Source organism: Macaca mulatta, chromosome 12 (assembly GCF_049350105.2).
Source record: "Macaca mulatta isolate MMU2019108-1 chromosome 12, T2T-MMU8v2.0, whole genome shotgun sequence".
In the NCBI taxonomy this organism is placed as follows: domain Eukaryota; kingdom Metazoa; phylum Chordata; class Mammalia; order Primates; family Cercopithecidae; genus Macaca; species Macaca mulatta.
The window spans coordinates 110819334-110841307 of record NC_133417.1 but is presented as its reverse complement, the minus strand read 5'-3'; the positions used below and the strand labels follow the sequence as shown (position 1 = coordinate 110841307).

At 39.3% G+C, this 21974-nt stretch overlaps 1 protein-coding gene across 4 annotated transcripts in view; it reads right to left on the bottom strand.

Annotated features, from left to right (window-relative positions):
* Positions 1 to 21974, bottom strand: part of PARD3B (par-3 family cell polarity regulator beta) — a 1090519-nt gene that overhangs the window by 33644 nt on the left and 1034901 nt on the right. Inside the window, exon 23 of one of the 4 annotated variants that reach the window (XR_013402125.1) lies at positions 17173 to 17371. The exons of 2 other annotated variants lie outside the window; for them this stretch is intronic. Coding sequence is in view for 1 of the 2 variants with exons in the window: in XM_028831014.2 (XP_028686847.2) it covers positions 1303 to 1552 (250 nt within the window). In the remaining variant the exon portion in view is untranslated. Of the gene's footprint in view, positions 1 to 1235; positions 1553 to 17172; positions 17372 to 21974 lie in introns of those variants that run through there. One more of the 4 variants, XM_028831014.2, reaches the window with a different exon arrangement.

Genomic DNA, 21974 nt, shown 5'->3' with positions numbered 1-21974 from the left:
AGGATTCTCTCCTTGTACGTCTGTGTTTAGGTTCCAGCCAACCTTGAGCTCAGCAATCCTGTCCATCAACACAGACCCTGCATCGAGCATCAAAAGATGAGACATCAGGGAGGTTAGGAGCAACGGTTCTGGGCTTCCAATGAATGAATCCTTCCTCAATAAGACAGTCTCAGTTTCCTCCTCTGTCAAATTGGGATAGTAATGGTTACTTGCTTCCACTGAGTAGCTAGGGGGGTTAAATGAGAAAGTCTATAAAGCACTTAGCCCAGTGCATGGGTGTGGTAAGTGACTGATAATGGTAGGCGGCAGTTGTTATTATTACTCCTGCCCCAACTTTTTATTTATTCTTGATTCCATAACTTCTCATGTGCTTTTCTCAGTCTTCCAAATATTCAAATATGTTTACAAGCTTATTTCTTCTCCAAAAATCTGCTTCCTCCAGATGGAAATGAAGCAAGTTATCACCACTTTCCCAAAATTCATGGACTATGTTCATTGAAAAAACTTATACAGAATACACTAAAATGTACACTCTCCCTAAACAGTTTTTTCTCTTGTCCTAGTTATATTCTGGATGTCTAATTGCTACTCCTTGGTGGGTCTACATTGATGTCACCTCTCAAATGCTGGATGACTTAGGCTTTGGACTGTTCACATTCTCAGGGAAAGACAAACACAATGACACAGGGAGCTCTACAGCGAGTGACAGATGCATCCCAACCCAGAGGAATTTGGACAGCAGCCAAGAGACCATCCTGATCGCAAAACAGACATAACTCTTGTCTCCCTTGTCTTTTTACTTTATATGGGATTATCTGATGAATCACTGGACTATATTTACTTGAGGAAGTGTTCTTGAAGCCTGTGGGTCAAATGACAAGGAGACCGGAAGTAGAGAGGGTTTGGTGTATTGGTCTGACAGATCATTTTTTAGGGATTTGGTACTCATCCTACTACTTGTGAATATGTGGCAACAGCTTCTGCTTTTCTCCTTCATCCTTGATCCTCTTCCTTTCTTCCCTTGTGATCCGAGTTGAGACAGTGGAAGACAGTTGTTGTTTTTGCCAGTCTAGCATCTGTCCTACCTTATCCTGGTGACAGCCTTCTGTTCTTATAGGAATCATTCCAGGCCCACTCTCAGTCCATGTGGTTCAGGTGGAATGACTCCACGCTGGACTCCAGAGGGGCATGTGACCGGGGCCTGGACCATCAGAACGTTCCATCCCCTCGGGCACAGTGATTGTGTATGGTTAAAAACATACCCCAATAAAAGAGACGATCCTAGGACTTTGGTTGGAAATGTTAAAACGAGAGGATCCCTGTTTTGTGGAGTAGCTGAGAAGAGGGGAAGTAAGCCTGATGCTGTGGGCAGCCATCTTGCCACCATGCCGGAAGAGGGTGCCTGAGACCAAAGCCAACAATGAAGAAAACAGTCGAGAGATGGGGAGAAAGAAGCCAAGTGCCGACCTCCTTTTGAGATCCTGGGTAGCTGAACCTGAAGTCTGTCCTTGGAGTTTTCAATTCAGTCACATTTACCAATAGATTTCTTTTCCTGTATTGGATAAATCAAGTATCAGAATAATATGTAGAGAGAACAATAATGTTTACCTATTGTCCGTGTGTACATTCATGTGTTGGTATATTCATGCCAATAAGTATGAATGTAAGTACTAGAGGATAAAGTACTTAGAAAGAGCTAGTGGTCATTCACTTTGGAAACCATCTGCGGGGGGGAAAGTTTTGTTGTAGCTTATGCTTCTTCAGCTTGATATAGCTTTCAACATCTCCAGGGTGGAGAAAATGAAAAGCAAAAGACCTAGAATAATTTCTCTTTCAGCTGTGATAAAGATGTTAGTGGACAGGGAAATAGGAGAGGCATGGAGTGTAGGAGGGTGCCTGATAGATTTCTGGTTCCTGACAAACTTCCTTTAGGCTCAGCTATCTGTGCCTATAACTAACTTTAATAACTACATATGCACTTATGTTAGTCTACTTCTGAGAAAGTGAATCATCCCTAACTGGAGTCCTCTAGCAATTCTCCAATAGGAGACAACATTGTGAGTGTGCAATTAATTTGCAATTAGTTGTATAAATATAAAACATGCCAAGACAGTTTTTGCCTGCTCAGATCCAAGGGAGTAAATAAAAAAGGAAGGTACAAAAATGACTCCCACTTTGCCCATCTCTTTCAGCCTGCTCCTCCTTCTAGACACAGAAACATGCACCTTGATTACTTCCTCATCTCTGTCTGCATCTCTCTATTTAGAGACAGCATTTGAGATGGGACTGGATCTGGAGTGAGTTCTGGAGAGCCTGACTTTGGTGAGATTATAATCTCATCTTGTGGCATACTGATTGGATAAAAAGAGTAATACGGCTCAGGATTTTATTGATTGATTGATTGATTGAGACAGGGTCTTGCCTTATCACCCAGGCTGCAGGGCAGTGGTGTGATCACAGCTTACTGCAGCCGCCTCGACCTCCCAGGCTCAAGAGATCCTCCTATCTCAGCCTCCTAAGTAGCTGAGACCACAGACATGCACCAATATGCTCATTAATATTTGTATTTTTTGTAGCAGTGGGGTTTTGCCCTGTTACCCAGACTGGTCTGAAACTCCTGGATTCAAAGGATCCACCTGCCTCAGCCTCCCAAAGTGCTGGGATTACAGGCATGAGCCACCATGCCCAGATAGAGATGCTTATTTGAATGGCAGACTATTCTGTGGCCCAAGAATATGGAAATTTGTTTCTAAGGAGCAGCACAAAGCAGCCAGACTTGCTTGGGTTCTCTCCTGTGCTTTTGAAAGCCAGGGGATTGTGGAGATCCCTGAGAGTTGGAGTTTGCCAGGGAACAGCAAGGGCCATACCAATGGAAGATTTCCTAAGAATTCAAGCTCTACCATGACATGGACTAGCAAGTAAAGCCCAGATGAAGATGAGCTTTTATTTTCTTTAATTAAAAATCTTATTGAAGTATAATGCATATACAATAAATGTATCCATTTTAACTGTTCAGTTCCATGAGGTTTTACAAATGTACACACATCTGTACCACCACTAGCATCAAGGTTACAGGTGACTCTTAATTCCACTTTATTCACTGATTCCTTTTTTTTTTTTTTTTTTTTTTGCCACCTTTTAAAACTGAGCTTTCTGTAACTCTACAGAAGACATGCAATGCACACACACATGCACGCACACAAAATCTCACACTTGAAAAAAAAACATTACTTGTCTGGAAAAACTCTAATCACTCATGTTTGATAAAAATTGCTGAATGTATTTAAAAAATTCAGGTCTGGATGAGTAACAAAAATAAGAAAATTGAGCTGTGGGAAGAATTTTCTGGGATAGATACAAAGTATTGAAAATTGAAACCTGGAAAATATGCCATGTCATCTCAATCACAATTTTCTATTGTTTTATGCATTTATGTTACAGGGAACCTTTTTTATGAGAAAAATACAAAGTACTAAAAAAGAATGTGCTTTCAATGAAATAATTTTCATGACTCAATTAGAAAATTCACAGAACAATACAAGTAGAATGTCCGCTTATTATGGTTGAAAACAGAGAGTTGTCTTTTCTGACACCTTCACAGTGAAATGTCTGGAAATTTTCTCCTCAGTTGTTTATTTCTTCCCGACTTTTTGCCTTTCCTTCTTGTTCTGCCTTAAATACTAGTTGAATGCCCACTGCATGCAGGTGCTAGGCAGAGGAGGCAGTGGTGAAAAGTCAAAGCCCGCCCTTAAGGCCCTCCCTGCCCTTTAGGAACGCACGGCCTTTGCTTTCCATGTTGTAAATCCACTCTCATTTTCATCCTGCTTCTAGAGTATCTGTTGCTGTCTCTGCAAAGTAGGGCTATAAATGGGAAGCTGGGAAAAGAGAAGGGGAAAGAAAAAGGGAGGAAACGAAATAGCTCAGTAACTCTTTTCCATGTGATGAAGACTAGCAATTCTATTTATTTTCTCACTGTTTGTCAGGGGCAGAGTTCATGTAGAAGAAGATTTTAAAACTCCAAATCAATAAAAAGCAAAAACCCAACTAGAATAGTCCAGTACCTGAGTGCTTGCCTTGAAATACAGCAGCTCTACCTACATTAGGGAAAGGGAAAGCCACAGAGAGAAGTTAAGGTCAATGCCAACACAATGAGGTACCAGAAGCTTTTAGTATTACTGCATTTCTTACATGTCAGGAATTTGGAGAAGAGTCTAAACTGTTTCTGATGGCCATGGTATTATTATTGAGAACATTAGAGCAGTGATTTATTAAATATGGATAGTACAATAGTCAACCATCAGATATAAATCTGATATATTCTAGTGCTGATTGTGGTCATTAAGAGTTTTAAGAATAGGCCTTCTGAATCCTTTTACATTAAGTAGCTTCTTCATAAAAATGCTAAGAAGCAAAACCAAATCTACACCGCAAATATAATTGTGGCTTACAAAGAAATGGAAATAATTTGCCCCATGACCAGTGACTTCTGTGATTTTTCAAGATGCAATGATTCATTCAAATACCACATTAGTAGGTCTTCTGGTCAACTATGCTTATCAATGTGGCTCTTAACACACGCCAATGTGAAGCTTACTTGTTAAGGCCAAAGGATGAAAGTGGATGTGTTGACATAGAGACTCTTTGCTCTTGGAAGAAAGACTCGAGAAATTCACAGCGCTAGCTGTTACAAGAAATTTGAAATGGACAAAGGGCAAAGCCTTATAACAGCCACCACATACTTCGTATCAACGTTTACAACTTGTGAAATATTAAAAAATAATAATAACCACAGGGATGTTTGGCCCAGATTGAAATTTTGCAGTGGCCTTTGTACAACAGAAAACTATTATACCATGCTAGTCTGTGTCAGTGCTAAATTGTCTCCAATAACTGGGCACCAAATACTAGGCAATGTGTCAAGTATAGGAAAATTGTGACTTAGAATGTGTGAAACTCTGAAACCCAAATAATTTTATCCGTATGCCAAATTCCTAAAGAAATTATATATATGTATATAAAATATATATAATATGTATATAATTTTGTATATCTTAAGGCTATGTATAAAGATGGTTAACAACAGGAAACAGAACATTTTCCACTGCCTTTTTAAAATAAAGGTCAGACCAGACCATATGGAATGAAATATCTGAGATGAAGAATATTCTCCAGTAATCTCTTCCCAACAGAACCCTTTCTGGATATTAGGTGACAAGACAGAAAATCATAATGGAATAATAGCCTTCCACATAAAAGAATTATGGTAAGTTGACATTAGGTTGAGCTGCAGTCCAGGCAAAATGAAAGGAGTTCTGAGCTGAGCCTGTCACAGAGTCTCTAAAGGAGGACAATATGTGTTTTCTGACTGTCTTCCTCATATTTGGCCTGCAGTAACTTGAACTGAGAATTGGCTTTTTATGGAGATTTATTACAATAGCATTGCCATTCAAGAATAGGCGGCTATCATCATAAATAAAGAGCAGACACAAAGGGACGTGAAGATCCAAGACAGAGAATTTGTCAAGATGGGTAAATCATGAACTCACTTATATTGCAAATAAATACACATTATGAAAGCCATCCCTCATTAGGAGAAAATCTTTTTTTCTGCCCTGGAAAAACCAAGTCAAGCTGCTGTGTTTTGAATTTCCTCACATTGGCCTTCCGAAAGCTCAGAAACCAATGCCTGGACCGTTGGTTTACTGAGGATGTAGGCTGCTCTGATAAATGTAAGATGTGGGTTCCCGTGACCGCCAGACCTGCTGTGGCCGGAGAGCGGATACTTAGCATCCACAGTGCTGACAAGGCTTTCTTTCTGCAAGAGCCCACAAAGCTACTGAAATCCAGTTCAAAGCCCTTCCTGAAATGTGAGGGGGGAGGAACAGCTGACTCCTGATTCCCCACCCTCAAAGCCCTAAAACCTGAAGAGGCAGGGCCTAAGTGTCCCCCACATTTCCTTTGGACATTGAAATCTGTGTAAGTGAACATGTTTCCATGTTCCACTTTGTTGTTTCAGCTGTTAGGAGAGCTGGGGATATCAATTACTCCCTGCCTGGAGAAGTGACCTGCACCAACAGCCCCTGCCACACAGCTGGCCTCCTTCCTCCCTATTTAAATAAATGCCTCCCATTTAAATAAATGCCTGCCGATTCTTCCAGAGGCTACCATCCTGGCCTTCTCATCCCCACTTAAATGATTCATTAGGTTGGATTAACCCTTTAAAAACTACTATTTACCAAAGGGTCCCTGGGGATTCTCACATACTCCATCATTTTTAGCCATTATAAACAGCCGGCCCCAGCAGGGTGCAATCCACTTTAAGGTTACTCAGGTTGACAATGTGGGTTCTGTTAGCCCCAATTCACTTAAAAGCCCAAGACAGCATTTACTTTGTGGGACAGGGCATACACATTTTCATCTCCCAGCCTGTGCATTCCAAATATGCCTCTTGCCATAAACACCTAGGCAGGCATTCCACAAGAAAGATTAAACCGGAAAGGAGTGAGCAATCATTCCAAGGCTGTGGGGTTACGAAGGACCTATTTTCATGCCTCCACTACTCAGGCCTCCATTTTGGTTGGCGTCATTTTCTGCCCATAATCAGCGGGTGTGCACAATGAGTGGTGCCTGTCAAACGGCCATTTGTGGGCGCAATTAGACACCTGTGCCTTCAACAAGTTGCAAGCACCTAATTGTGTCTGCATGTAGCCACTTGTGGGTGCAATTATCCAGAAATCCAGGTGTGCCTGGTATTATGCACAATTTAAGGGGAAAAAAGTGTTTTCCAAAAAAGAAGGCTCAGGTTGAACATGTGCTCTTCAAACTTTCAGCAGGGTGGTTCAACAGGAGCTACCATCACCATATATAGATGGAGCCTCTTTGTCAGAGGGTCTACAGCAGTGCTGCCCCAGGAGAAAATAATGCAAGTCACATATATCATTTATTTTATTTATTTTTGAGATAGAGTCTCTCGCTCTGTTGCCCAGGCTAGAGTGCGGTGGCGCAATCTTGGCTCACTGCAACCTCTGCCTCCTGGGTTCGAGTGATTCTCTTGCGTCAGCCTCCCGAGTAGCTGGGATTACAGGTACGTGCCACCACACCAGGCTAATTTTTGTATTTTTAGTAGGGACGGGGTTTCACCATATTGGCTGGCCTGGTCTCAAACTCCTGACCTCAGGTGATCTGCCCACCTTAGCCTCCTAAAGTGCTGGGATTGCAAGCATGAGTCACTGTGTCTGGCCTCACATATACAATTTAAAACTTTCCTGTATCCACATTCACAAGTAAAACTAATTTTAATAATTTATTTTACTTAACCCAATATATCCAAAATATGATAATGTCAACAAGTAATCCATATAAAAATAATTTATATTTAACATTCTTTTGCTTTTGGCATTAAGTCTTGGGACCTGGTGTGCATTTTACATTTAAAGTATATCATAATTCAGACACATTTAAATGTCTGATAGCCCCATGTTGTTGTGACTACAATATTGGAGTGCAGATCTACAAATAATTATTTCCAGTTGTGATTAACTGCTTGTAATTTTTGACTTTGAAGCATTTTCCTAAATACTTCCAAAATCAAGTTTCCAAGACAAAATATTTGAAAATGCCCTGTAGTGTCTTAGGGTTGTCATGGGTAACATGGCTCTTTACTGTATAAATTCCCAGCAAAATGAAGGAGAATGTTTAAAATCTGTGCCTTCCTCTCTGTTTTACAATTTATGAGGAGCACATTGGGGCACTTTGGGAGTGACAGGCTTCCAAGGTTGTGTAGACAGAGTTAGAAGATGGGCCAGTAGAACTGGAGGTGAGGTGGAAGAGGGGGATGTAAGACAGGAAATGGAAGTAGATTAAAGATTGTAGCAGACCTCCATAGTATCCTTTGCTATATATCAAAATGGTTGTTCCAATTTGTCCAAATGAGTATGGTTTTAAGATCATTTTACAAAAGGTATGATTCGTGTTGGTTGCATTTGGGACTATTGAATTAAAATTTGGCAAGGAACGCTTCAACTGTGAAATAGATAAATAATGGAACCTTACATGATAGGGATGTGGTGAGGATTAAATGAGTGAATACACATAACATGCTTAGAACAGGGCCTAGCACGCAACGAGCAGTCAGTGACTATTAGCTGCTTTCATCCTCTTCACCACCACCATCATGATGTCTATTCTCAAGCTAATCCAGAATAGTATGTGCACCTCCCTCCCTCTCTCTCTCTCTCTCTCTCTCTCTCTCTCTCTCTCACACACACACACACACACACACAGAGCTTAGGAGGAGAGAGATGACTAACTTCTTTGCATATGATTTCCAGCATTTCCTAATTCCTTCTGTCATCATTGCCATGCACTCAGATCAGTTCTCTGAGGTCAAAGAGCAAATGTGAACAGCTCTGATTCTCCCATCCATTCTTAGCAGACTTTCAAGCTGATAACACAGGCAGTGCCTGAGTACTTGTTAAATGAAGGCTCAAAACCACTTGCTATGCTCTAATTTTCATTTCACAGAAGAATCCATGGAGAGCATATACTGTGCATTTTCTGTCCTGGATCAAGAACAACCAGAATCTCCCTGAATCAAGAACAACCAGTTCCATATACATTTGTAACAATTAACTTATATTTCTATAAAATGAGGTTATATATTTACACCCTTCCCCCCACCCGCCACAAGCACCCATTCCCTACTACTCTGAGAATGGCCAGTTCAACGACCGGGCTGTCCTGAATTCGGTGCCTTTTTACCCCAGCTGTCACAGGGAACTGCAGGCTCAGATATCTCTTCCTCATCCCTTCTTTTTTTTCCCTCACCTGCATCAGTTGGCAAGGGAATTGAGCATGCCGCTTCCCTACGAGCATCGACATAAACTCCTCAGTTACTTTATCAGAGGCAAAGCCACCTCCTTTACTAGCTCCCAATCTCCTTTCACTGCCTCTCTCACTCCTCCCTAGACACGTAGGGAAAAAAAAAAAAAAAAAAACCAAAAAAAAGCCCCTTCCTTGTTGCTCTTAGTTCTACTTGTTCTGTGTTTCATTGCCAAAAATAGTTGAGGAAAAGAGAATAATCTAGTCTAGAGAATTTAAAAAAATCCCCAAAGGAATCAAAGTCATCAACATGGAGAGTGGCCAGATGCCTCCTTGAGAACCTCAAACACAGCTTCCAGCTACTTCCTCATCCTTCTCTGATTGAACCTGCTTTTTCTCAAGCACAATTATTAAAATAGATGAAACATGATTACTTAATTTTATTTTTTTCTGCTTTAATTACCAGCATTGTAATGGTATTCTTAAAAGTACTGTTTCTTCATTCTGTTTCCGTTCATTACTTCTCATCTTTTATGAGACTCTAGTGTGTAAAGGCAAGACGATAGGAATGATCCAGAGTCTCTTAGCTGCAGAGAATGCCCACACCAGGGCAGGTATGTCAGCCGAAGTCCCACAGCAACCATATTTGTAAGCCGATTTTCACATGGACAGCACTTCACTTACATGAGCTAAGTAGATTTGTGCTTGTTTGGCAATCTGCTCACTGCATAGTGCATCATTTCTACAGGAAATGCACCCCAAGTTCTAGGCCAGCTGGTGTAGACACACAGGCTATAGAAGCAGCCCGTGTGAGATTGAAGACCGATTGCATGAGGGATGGATTTGGGTTGGCTAACGCATGCCTTCTCATCTAGTCATTTCCAAGTGCCAACCAGAAATGAAGATAGCAGGACCAAGCTCCCCATCTGGGAGCCAAGTTGCTGCCAGGCTGTGTGGACCATCTCTAAACCCATCCACAAATGTTGCCACAGAGGCGATAACCTTCATGTGCCTGAAAACTGGAGTTATGCCCACTTCTACCATCTTTTTATTCTAAGAAAATAATTAAAGTTTTTAGATGGTTTAGGTATCTTTTTTAAAAATTTAATTTTTGGTTTTTATGGGCACATAGGAGGTGTGTCTATTTACAGGGTGCATATGATGTTTGGGTACAGACATACAATGTGTAACGATCGCATCAGGGTAACTGAGGCATCCACCACCTCTGCATTTATCATTCCTTTGTGTTAGGAACATTCCAATTCCACTGTTTTAGTTATTTAAAAATAGATAATAAATTATTGACTGTAGTTACCCTGGTGTGCTATCACATACTAGATCTTATTTATTTTATGTTTCTGCATCCTTGTGCACCATGTGGAATATTATTCAGCCATAAAAAGAATAAGATCCTGTCATATATATATATATCTATATATACACACACACACACATATGAGACAGGATACAATGTCATATATGTATGTGTATATATATATACACACACATATACACACATATGACAGGATATAAATGACAGGTGATATATATATATATATCACCCCCCACTCCACATTCTCTTTATCCATTTGTTTGTTGATAGACGCTTAGGTAGATTCCAAATCTTGGCTATTGTGAACAGTGCTGGAAGAAACGTGGGAGGGTAGATATCTCTGTGATATACCAAAGAGATATACCAATTCCTTTTCTTTTGGGTATAAATGCTTAGGTATCTTAACGAAAGCATTAGTTAATGCTTAATCTTATTCAAATACTTGCAATATGAGCATTTTCTCAATTAAAGATACATATTCCCAAAAGTATCCTGGCATTTTATACTCGGATTGCAGTCAAAACTTACTTTATATTGCAAGTCACTGTCACTATGAAATAGAATAATTTATAGTGAAATTTCTCATGATAGTTCTAAAGAAGGCTATTCTAATTATTTCATCAAGGAGAGTAGCTTTTTTTCCAAGGCATTTTAGTGTCTCGTGCCTTCCCATGACTCACCAAGTGAAGAATGCAACAACCATCGGTAGAATGGTTGAAACAGAGGAAGGTTTTCAATCTCCCTTATATGACTATCATTAAGAGATCCATTCATGTTTCCAAGTTCAATTCTTTGTGATTAATTCTTTTAAAAACTCCAGTCATATAGAGTGAGACATATAAAGCACCTTTTTTAAGGCTCTGAAACTTACTCCTTGAATTTTTGTATAGTTAAAAAATAGGTAATAGCATAGCTTTTGGTGCAAATTGGAGACAGCAAGTTGTTGATGTGTGTTCTCAGCCCGCCCTCCGGTCATGGACACTCAGTCCCAGCCATGAAGCAATATCAACATGCCCTCCTGTTACAGTGTCACCACTCACATGTCATTCCCATTATTACAGATGTCAAGGAAGAGACCGGAGAAGCCCATTTTATTATGAGCATGAATGATAGCGAGAGATTGGACCTTCCAGGGGCACTCTGCTGAAATGGGTGATTCAGAGATACTGTGCGTCATACTTGAAAAAAGACCTAAATTTATTACATTTAATGTTTAATATAAATCACCAAACCTGAATGTGTTATAAAAATGAGCTAAAATGCTGCTTAACAGACATTATTAAAGAGTCTTAAGTATGGAGCCATTTCTAATTGGTAAAAGTTCACAGATGAACACTTCTTGCAAGTACTCATTTTAAAGAAATATTTCTTCCAGTAAGAAGGCCCTTATTTCAGTGTGAGATATAGTCCAGGGGACAAATCTCTTTATGGAAGTATCATCTTTAAGTTCACAGAAGGAATGTCAGTGAAATCTATGACTTAAACTTCGTTCCCCCCTTACTTAAATGTGAGAAAAAAATCAAGTTTAAAAATAATTAAGAATACAATGATAAGCAGTCCGAGGTAGAGTGCTTGGAATAAAACTGCTGTATAAGGCAATACATGTCAAGAGCCAACTGACCATTATTACTGCCCCCAAAATTAAAAAAAATAGTGTAGAAAATTATGCTGTTTTTAAAATCCTGATTAAAGGATATAAATACGGGTAGTTGAAATTAATCTGTGAAAGAATATACTGTCATTTCAATTAGAGAAAAGGGAATCCTTCTTTAACTGTCACCCCTCAACAAAGGCACCACCTTAAATCAGGCAAGGTTGGCCTCCAAAATGGGACGAGTGCAGTAAACCAATTTTCAGCCACAAAATGTGATTTGCAAAATTGGTTTGAAGTAGTGCTGGCTGGATACCACCTCTGCTGGGGAGTGAAATTAAAACTGTCATCCATTCACACAAAGTCCCAATAGCTTGGCGGCCGCTGGTGTGTGCTGGTTCATAACCACAGCTGCCTTCCCTGTCGGCACAGACACCCCTTTGGGGACTCTGCTCCTTCACTTTGTTTATTAGAATTCTCAAACTGATACTGGAAAGGTACCTCTGGATCACAGGGGAGACCTCATCTCTGAGGATGAGGATGAGGATGAGAATGAGAGAGCCAGGAAAAGCTGATGATGCCACAATAGCCTTTTTTCTTCCTTAAATGGGCCACTCAGGGTTTTCTATTAATTCTTTAACTTGGACATACCTCACCTCCACCCCACTCCATTTTGATTTTCAAAATGCAGGTGCTCAACCATTCTCATTTCTTTTTTGAAAACAGACTTCAGGGCACACAAAAATAGACAATTAGAATGCTAGGAAGATAAATATATTTTCTTACAGCTTCAAAAATTTGTTTTATGGGAATATTTACATTTTTACGTTTTGCTATTTAGTTCATTGTGTTATGTGTTCTTATACTGGATACACTTTATTATAACATAGCTCATTATAATCACTTTTTGAAAACACATATTTACCAAATACCTACTATCTAACTAGGTACTGCAGAGAATGCAGAAAAGGTTTCCAGAGATGGCCCTTACCTTATTCTTTCTGGTTGGGAAAAGCTTATTTTTTTCTGATTGGGAAGATAAGTTTAAAATGCATTTAAAAAACAGAAAAAGTAAGATAATTTGACAGGATGTGTCAATGCAAGAATCTATATAATTATGACATAGATTTTGACTTTGTACAGTTAAATCACTAATTGTTATGTGATAGTAAAATCTGGATATAACATGGTCAGCTTGAAAGGTTGGCTTTGGGTCAATCCATTTTTACACCACCAACACCTTGATACCATTTTTTCTCATGATTCTATTTTATCATTCATTCTTAGATTCTGGCTTATATTTCTTTATCTTGCAAGGATACATGTTTTATTTATGTTTCATAGTAGACATACCTTCATCTGCTTGTGTACTTTGCCAATAATTTAACTATAGCTTTCTGTACGGTGCCAAGATGATTATAGGGTTATAGATGTGACTGTTGTAACTTCTTAAATGTCACAAACATGTGCAAGAGAATGGTCTTTCTTTTTTGGGGAGGATCTTGTTCTTTAGACATGCATGGTCATAGTATTGACAATGGATATAAAACTCTTGCTTTGGATGACATGATATTAAGGAAACTAGTTACCACATTGTTATTTGGAATGGACACACAGAAGCTTGCCTGATCTAATGCACTGGTAACACTGTCGATGTAAAGAGAGGATGGTGAGAGGAGTGGAGTCTGTGAGGAAATCAATTCCTGGGGCAGATGTTGCAGCTTATCAGTGGAAGAGTGGCTGCTCAGGGGCCAATGAGCAGGGCCCTTGTGAATATCCCTGGCGAGAGACAGGCTCTACAAGTAGCTAAAGAGTGGATACACATTGATACAGAGCCAATCCAGTGAGGTGACCTCTACATTTACTCCACCAAAGCGGAAAACTTAGGTATATGCCTGCAGCCTAAACTGCTTTCCATCAGCATTATTCTTATCAATGTTCCGGAAATAAATGTTATAGAAGAGTTCATAAAATATGGAAACAACTTTCTTTGGAAAGCAATGGGTAGTTCTGAATCAATCCACAAGACAGGCCAAATACTCAGGAAGTTACTTCGGTAGCTTTAAAAACCAACTGCATTGAACCATCTGACGAGAGCAGGGAGACCTGAACACTCTTGGAGACACTGTTATTGTAAGTGAAGATCCCTTTAAAAAAATATTCCCACTGTGTTTGTCATCACAGGAAAAGAAACATTGCAAGCATAATTCATTTTTTTTTTTTTTTTTTTTTTGAGACAGAGTCTTGATCTGTCACCCAGGCTGGAGTGCAGTGGTGCAATCTCAGCTCACTGCAAGCTCCACCTCCTGGGTTCACGCCATTCTCCTGCCTCAGCCTCCCGAGTAGCTGGGACTACAGGTGCCCGCCATCATGCCTGGCTAATTTTTTGTATTTTCAGTAGAGACGGGGTTTCACTATGTTAGCCAGGATGGTCTCCATCTCCTGACCTCGTGATCCGCCTGCCTCGGCCTCCCAAAGTGCTGGGATTACAGGCGTGAGCCACCGTGCCCCGCCTGCATAATTCATTTTTAAGCTATCCTTGAGAAATAATTAAATACATGTTACCCATTTACTCTTTTAGTCTTTGCTTTTTATTTTTTTGTTCTGTAGTTTGGCCCATATGGGATCTGAATCTAAAATCCATGTACGTTTGCTTTCTCTTTTATAATTCACCTATCACCCATGGTGCATCAAATCCCCTGAATTATTTAAAATATTTTCCCATTTCCTACCACATTTTTAAGGTTAAAAATGAAGAAAAATATTTTCCTCAAGCACTTGCTTCTCTTGACCCTGAGGGACATTGTTTTCATTTGGTTGGTTTTTAAAATAGCAGACAGGATACTAAAAAATGTACTGAAGTCCTAGTTAATGCACTAAGACAAGAAAAAAAAAAATAGAAGATTTACAGATAGGAAAGAAAAAAACTCTTCATTTGCAGGTGACATGATCAGATGATGACATGTCATGATCATCTGATCATCTAACATGATAAGATGATCAGTTCTTCCAGATAGGTAGAAAATCTGGAAGAACTGGTAAAACCCTCCTGGAACTAATAAGCAATTATAGCAAGGTTCCAGAAGACAAAATTAATATACAAAAGTCAATCACTTTCATATATACCAGTAATGAACAAGCGAAATTAAAATTAGAAACACAATACCATTTATATTAGCAGCCCTCAAAAATGAAATACTTAGGTATAAAGCTAACAAAATATTTATAACATCTAAGGAAAATTATGACATTCTGATGAAAGAAATCAAAGAAGACCTAAATAAATGTTTATGGATGGAAGACTCAATACTCTTAAGATGTCAGTTCTTCCCAAGTTGATCTACAGATTCAATGCAATCCCAATCAAAAACAGAGAAAGTGTTTTTTGGATATTTACAAACTGATTCTAAAGTTTATATGCAGAGGGAAAGACCAAGAAGAGTAAACCAAATATTGAAGGAGAAGAATAAACTTAGAGAACCGATAATAGCCAACTTTAAGATTTACCATATAGCAACACTAATCATGACACTGTGGTATTGGTGAAAGAATAGATAAATAGATCAATGGAACAGAATAGGAAGTCCGGAAGTAGACCTATTTTAGTATAGTCAACTGACCTTTGACAAAGCACCAAAGGCAATACAATGGAGAAGAGACCGTCTTTTCAACAAATGGTGCTGGAACAACTGGACATCCACATGCAAAAAATGAATCTAGACATAGATCTTATGCCCTTCACAAAAATTAACTCAAAATGACTCACGGATCTAAATTTAAAATGTGAAACCGTAAAACTCCTAGAAGATAAAATAGGAGAAAACCTAGATGACCTTGGGTATGGTGATGACTTTTTAGATACATCAAAGTCACAATCCATGAAAAAAATAAGCTGAACTTCATTAAATTAAAAACTTCTGCAAAAGACAGTGAAAAGAGAATGAAAAAAGAAGCCACCAATTGGCAGAAAATATTTGCAAAAGACACATCTGTTAAAGGCCTGTTATCAAAATATACATAGAATGTGAAAACTCACCAGTAAGAAAACAAACTCAACTACAAAATGGGCCAAAGACCTTAACAGACACCTCATCAAAGAAGATTGGCAAATAAGTATATGAAAAGGTACTCCACATCATATGTCATCAAGGAAATGCAAATTAAAACAACAATGAAATACTACTACACACCTATTAGGATGGCCACAATTAGAAATACTGACAACACCAAATGCTGACAAGGATGTGGAGCAACAGGAACTCCCACTCATTGCTTGTGGGAATTCAGAATGGTACAGCCACTTTGGAAGATAGTTTGGTGCTTTCCTGCAAAACTAAACATTGTCTTGCCACTTGATCCAGCAATCATGTTCCTTGGTATTTACCCAAAGGAGCTGAAAACTTATGTTCACAAAAAAACCTGCCCATAGATGTTTACAGCATCTTTATTCATAATGGTCAAAACTTGGAGGCAACCAAGATGTCCTTTAGTAGGTGAATGAATCAACTGTGCTACAACCAAACACTGCAATATTATTCAGCCTTAGAAAGAAATGAACTATCAAGCCATGAAAAAGCATGGAGGAAACTTAAATGCGTATTAGAAAGTGAAAGAAGCCAATCTGAAAAGGCTACATACTGTGTGATTCCAATTACATGACATTCTAAAAGTCAGAACTATGAAGACAGCAAAAAGATCAATGGTTGCTAGGGGTAACAGTATGGAGTGGGGTATAATTAGGAAGAGCACGTAAGACTTTTAGGGCAGTAAAAATACTCTGCATGATACTATAATGATATATACATGTCATACACTTGTCCAAACCCAAAGAATGAATAACACCGAGAGAGACCTACTGTAAACTATGGGCTTTGGGTGATTATGATGTGTCAATGCAGGGTCATCAGATGTAACAGTTCTACCACTGTGGTGGGGAATGTTGGTAATGAGGGAAGTGATGCATGTGTTGTGGGAGGTTTATGAGACATCTCTGCACCTTCCTCTAAAATTTGGTGTGAACCTGAAACTGCTCTAAAAACAGTGTGTATGTATGTGTATCTATGTATATTGTATCTATACGATATGTATGTGTGTGTATAATACATATAACTTACATAAACATATCTTTTATATATATAGTGTTCGTGTGTGTGTGTGTATATATATTTACATGTGTATATAATGTATCTTGATGTGGATCATGCCTTGCTCTGCTAGAACAATGGCTTTCTCTCTTCATCCAGTAAGGGAGCTTATGAGATGGGTCCTTGATAAACGAGATGATGAACCTTTCTGCGGAGGACAGATGAAGCCACAGCTTGTAGGCTTCTAGTCTGTAAATTCTGTCTTTGGTGTGACTTCTTTTTTTTTTTTTTACTCCTCAGTGACTTCCCCATTGCAGCTTCTGTAAGTTCCCATGTCTCCTTACCTTCTTGCCCCATCTCCTTATCAACACAGAAAAGAGTAAGATATTCTCACATGCATCTTAGCCCAGGAATTCTCATTTTTAAACTCTTGAACTGTGAAGGGAAGGGCTTCGTCTCCTGCTAAATGTTCAGGCAGCATGTTAAAATGATGTGAAGTTGCCCCTCCGTTGGAGTGCTAAGTCAGTGAGTCTTTATTGATTCCTGTAAATGGTAGAAAATGGGGGTTTTACTGCTAGAAAGGACACAAACAAGCACTGTTGGCATAGATCTTTCTGGAATTATTCTAGAGGAGCCATTGTCACTATGGTGTATGGTGGAAACCTGTTAACAAACATGTCCGGCTACAGCCTGTGGATAACAATGCTTACATGGGCATAGCTGCATAGATGGCGTGGCATAGATGGCATAGTTCATGGCCATCTACCTGGAAATCTCTTCCTGAAACCATGATGCAACTGGCACCAGGATGACATCTTGACTTGCAAATCATATTAAGTGACATGTTTTGTCTTGTTCGTTGTCCGCCTGTGGTAAATTATGTTTAAGCAATCTACAAACTTTCCACCCTTTTAATTTGATGCTTTTCACATTCCTGAAGAATGAGGTTCTCACCAGGAAGTTGCCACAAGGTTACTAGTTTCATAAACTTTGATTTCAATGTTCTTTCTAAAAATGACTTTTGCTGCACATAGTATATAAAATTGTAATTGTGGTTTCTAAAATTTTGAAATAAGTGTTTTATCTTTAAGGACATTTTTGCTATTCTGTGGTGAAGCTGTCAACACCTTTTAATATATAAGAATTTCTTCTTTTTCCTCCAATATATAATTTCTTCCATATTTTCAGATACTGACATCATCTAAGTCAATTTGTTGGCACGTTTCACCCCATACCACAGAGAGAAGTCATGGTATGGATTTTAAGTGCTGACAGAGAAAGAACTGTTAACTTGTCTAGTCTGCAACCTGTGCAATTTTCTACTTCTCACATAGAGTATAAATTTCCTGATATTCATATCAATGATCGATGTTTTATTAACTATAGATATTCCTTGTAAAAAAAAAAGTTGGCTTTTTAAGAGATGACTATTTCCAGTTTGTTTCTCATCAATTTAATACTCCTAATGGTGATCAATGATAGAACCTCAGTTTGGAGACATCTGCATCTTTGAAATCCTTTCCATTGGCACAAAAACCAAACAAAGCAAAATACTATTCCAGGGATTTAGTTTAAATTCTAGGAATTATGTAGTCTTATAAATCTCAGTTTCCTTTTCATATATATATTTCAAATCTCATGAGGTGGTTGCCATGGATGACTTCGAGTTCTCTATATGCCATCCATTGGAACCATGCTCTAGAGCCCAGAATTGTTACCACTCTGCCTTTCCACCCAGACTTACACCCATCCTTCCTCATCTATGAGGAGAATGGGACCTCCTGCCACCCAGTTATTCCAGCCTGGCTCCGGAGTTATCTCTGGCACCAGTCTTTCCCTTGATGCCCACATCTAATCAGCCATCAAACAGGTCAGCTCACCTCCTTCACAGGCCTCTCTTCCCTTCCTGCCCTTCCCCACTGATATGACTTGGTTGTATGCCCCCAACCAAATATCATCTTGAACCATAGTTTCCCTAATCCCCACATGCCGTGGGAGGGAACCGGTGGGAGGTAGTCGAATCATGGGGGCAGTTAACTCCATGCTGTTCTTGTGATAGTGAGTTCTCATGAGATCTGATGGTTTTATAAGGGGCTTTTCCCCTGCTTCTCTCTTCACTTCTTGCTGCTGCCATGTGAAGAAGGATCTGTTTTCTTCCCCTTCCACCATGACTGTAAGTTCCCTGAGGCCTCCCCAGCCATGCGGAACTGTCAGTAAATTAAACATCTTTCCTTTCTAAATTATCCAGTCTTGGGTGTATGACTTTATTAGCAGCATGAAAATGAATTAATACACCCACTCATGTCCTCATTTCAGGCTTTCAGCATCTTTTGTAGGGACCACATTCATAGTTTCACAATGCCCTTCCTGATTCTAGTCTTGTCTCTCCAATTTATTTATTTAGGAGATGGGGTATCCCTCTGTTGTCCAAGCTGGAGTGCAATGGCATGATCCCAGCTCACTGCAACCTCTGCCTTCTGGGGTCAAGCAATTCTCCTGCCTCAGCCTCCCGAGTAGCTGGGACTACAGGTGTCCACCACTATGCCTGGCTAATTTTTTGTATTTTAGTAGAGATTCGGTTTCACCATATTGCCCGGGGTGGTCTCAAACTCCTAAGCTCAGGTAATCCACCCACCTCAGCCCCTCAAAGTGCTGGGATTACAGGCATGCGCCACCGCACCCGGCCTATGTCTCCAATTTATTCTCCATCAAATTATCAAGGGGTTTTCTCTACAATGCAAATCTGATTAAACCATTTCTTTCTTTAAATATCTTCAATGGCCTGAGGCCTTCTGGGTAGAGTCAAACACCGTCGCATGTTGTACAAAGTGCTACACATCTTGCCACTTCTTCACTTCAAATTCCATTTATGCATATAAAATTTTAGCACTTATTCTACTTGATTGCAATAATCTATAATTTGTCATTCTTCTACTCCCTACCCAAGGTACCAGAGACTGAAAATCCCTAGCGACAAGGACTGTGTTTCATGGAAGAATACTTCCTCAGTGCTGGCTATATAGTGTTATTTTTGCAAAAGTTTACTGAATGAATGAATCAATAAATGAAGACTCAACTCTACCTTCATGCTCACAGAAATTCAGAACAGTAAACAACATAACTAAACAGCTCAACTTCTCCAATTTCCCATGCTCACCTGAGCTGCCCAGTTAACACAAATCATGTGTTTAGTTTCTTTCATCTGAGTCTACCTTGTCTCCCTCCTTTCTCTGCTCAGCTTCCGCGAGATTCCCTGTAACTTTCTTCCTATGCATAAAGTGCACTAAATCGAACTCTAATCTTCTTAAAGAGTTAATGTGCCTCCCTAAATGCCTAATTTACTACCAGAGAGTGACTTAGGCACTGGGGAGAATCTGGCTCATTATTTAATAGCCAATAAGGCCAGCTGTTTCATTTCAAGAAATTAATGGTCTTTAAAACCTTTCCATATTGTACCAACTGCTCTTCTCGATGGAGAGCCAAGTGACTTTTATTAGTAAGGTTGATAAAAGCCAAACCCTGTTAGTCCTGCTCTAGCCTTCTTCATAATACCAACAGAGTCTTCTGGGACATCTGGTTATTTTTGTTTTACTCTCCCTGTTGATTCTTAGAGATATTTTCTTTGCTGTATTTTCTTTGCTTGTTCCCTTGGAGACTGCAAAAGGTGGTCCAACAGCTGCACTCCATGGCCTGATGGCTTGACCCCCGGCCTGCTCGACTTCTTAAGTAAGAATGCCTTTCAGCATTAAGCCTGATTTGGCCAAGACAGTGAGCAGCTTGCTACTTTCAGGTTAGCTCATTCCATCTTCAGCCACCTGAAATGACTCATATGTAAAAAAAAAATTCACATTCAGAGGATGTTTTATGTAACCATCTTTCATTTATTAATATCTCACCATTAGGCAAAAAGGTCAAGAAAGGGCTAGATTAGGCCACAAATCCATATTATGAGACAAAGATATAGCAGCCCTTAAATTTTTAGCCATTGATCAGTATTTTATTTGCGGACATTTGGCTGTTAAGAATAAGAATGAATAAAACACATTTGCCCTCCACCAGCAGCTAATGTCTCTATGCTTTTCAAATATAAACTGTTGCCAGTGGCATACGAACAGCTATATTCCAATATCCTACATACAGCAAATGGATTATTTATCTAAATTATATATGGTGGAGTGGCTATGGTTTAATATTAATATTTTACTTTCTTCGGATTTCCTGTGGTTTTATGCTGTTATAATTTATGGTGGGATCAGCACAGTACTTTTGGCTGTGATGAAGGTTGTTGTCTGTTTATTCTCACGAGGGCCTCCTCTCCCTCTCTACTTTCTGTGGACGAGAACAGAATGTTATTTTTTCAAAGCTGGGAAGATAGCAGAATGTGGAAATCCTTCTTTGGGTACCACTGGTGAACACACACGTCTGGTCTCTAAAACTTAAGCAGGTTCTGTATTTCACACTGCTGGTGCAATGGGTGGGGGCAAGGAGGATGAGTTTGATGCCATTCAACCTGCTTTCTGGGATTTCTATGCTGGGAAGGTTTTGTTCTCTTTAAAAGCAGACCAAAAGGCAGCATCCAGAACGGAAATATATATACACACTGTGTTGTGGGGAGCTGAAAGTTAGACCGTAATAAGGTTTCTTGCTAAAACTATTAAATTCACTCTGATATTGAGGACACCCTTTACACAATAAACTACTGTATAGGTATTTTCTTCTCATAAATTTTTACAAATGAAATAATCTCTGTGAAGGCATTGCTATTCTGTGAAGGAAATACCAGCCACATAGGAACTATAATATGAGGATTTAAAAATGACCCCTTTAAGATGGCTTTACAGTAAATCCCTTAATTCAGTCAGTTTTCATTTTATTGGGTTACAAAATTCTCATTCACCCTTTTCCCCAGGAATAAGTACAAAATATTCATAAACATTTGGCATGTAATTTCAGATAATTTGAGGATCCCTTGAAACTAATCACTTTCAATTTAGATATGCACAGACCCCAGATTAAGAACCACTCCTCTCATAGTTCCTTTCGGCTTAGCTAAATTGACACACAATCTCAAGACAAGTCTCCTTCCAGCAAAACTGAATCTCTTGATCACAGAAATTAAAAGGCAACTCCCAGTGTTATAAATGGT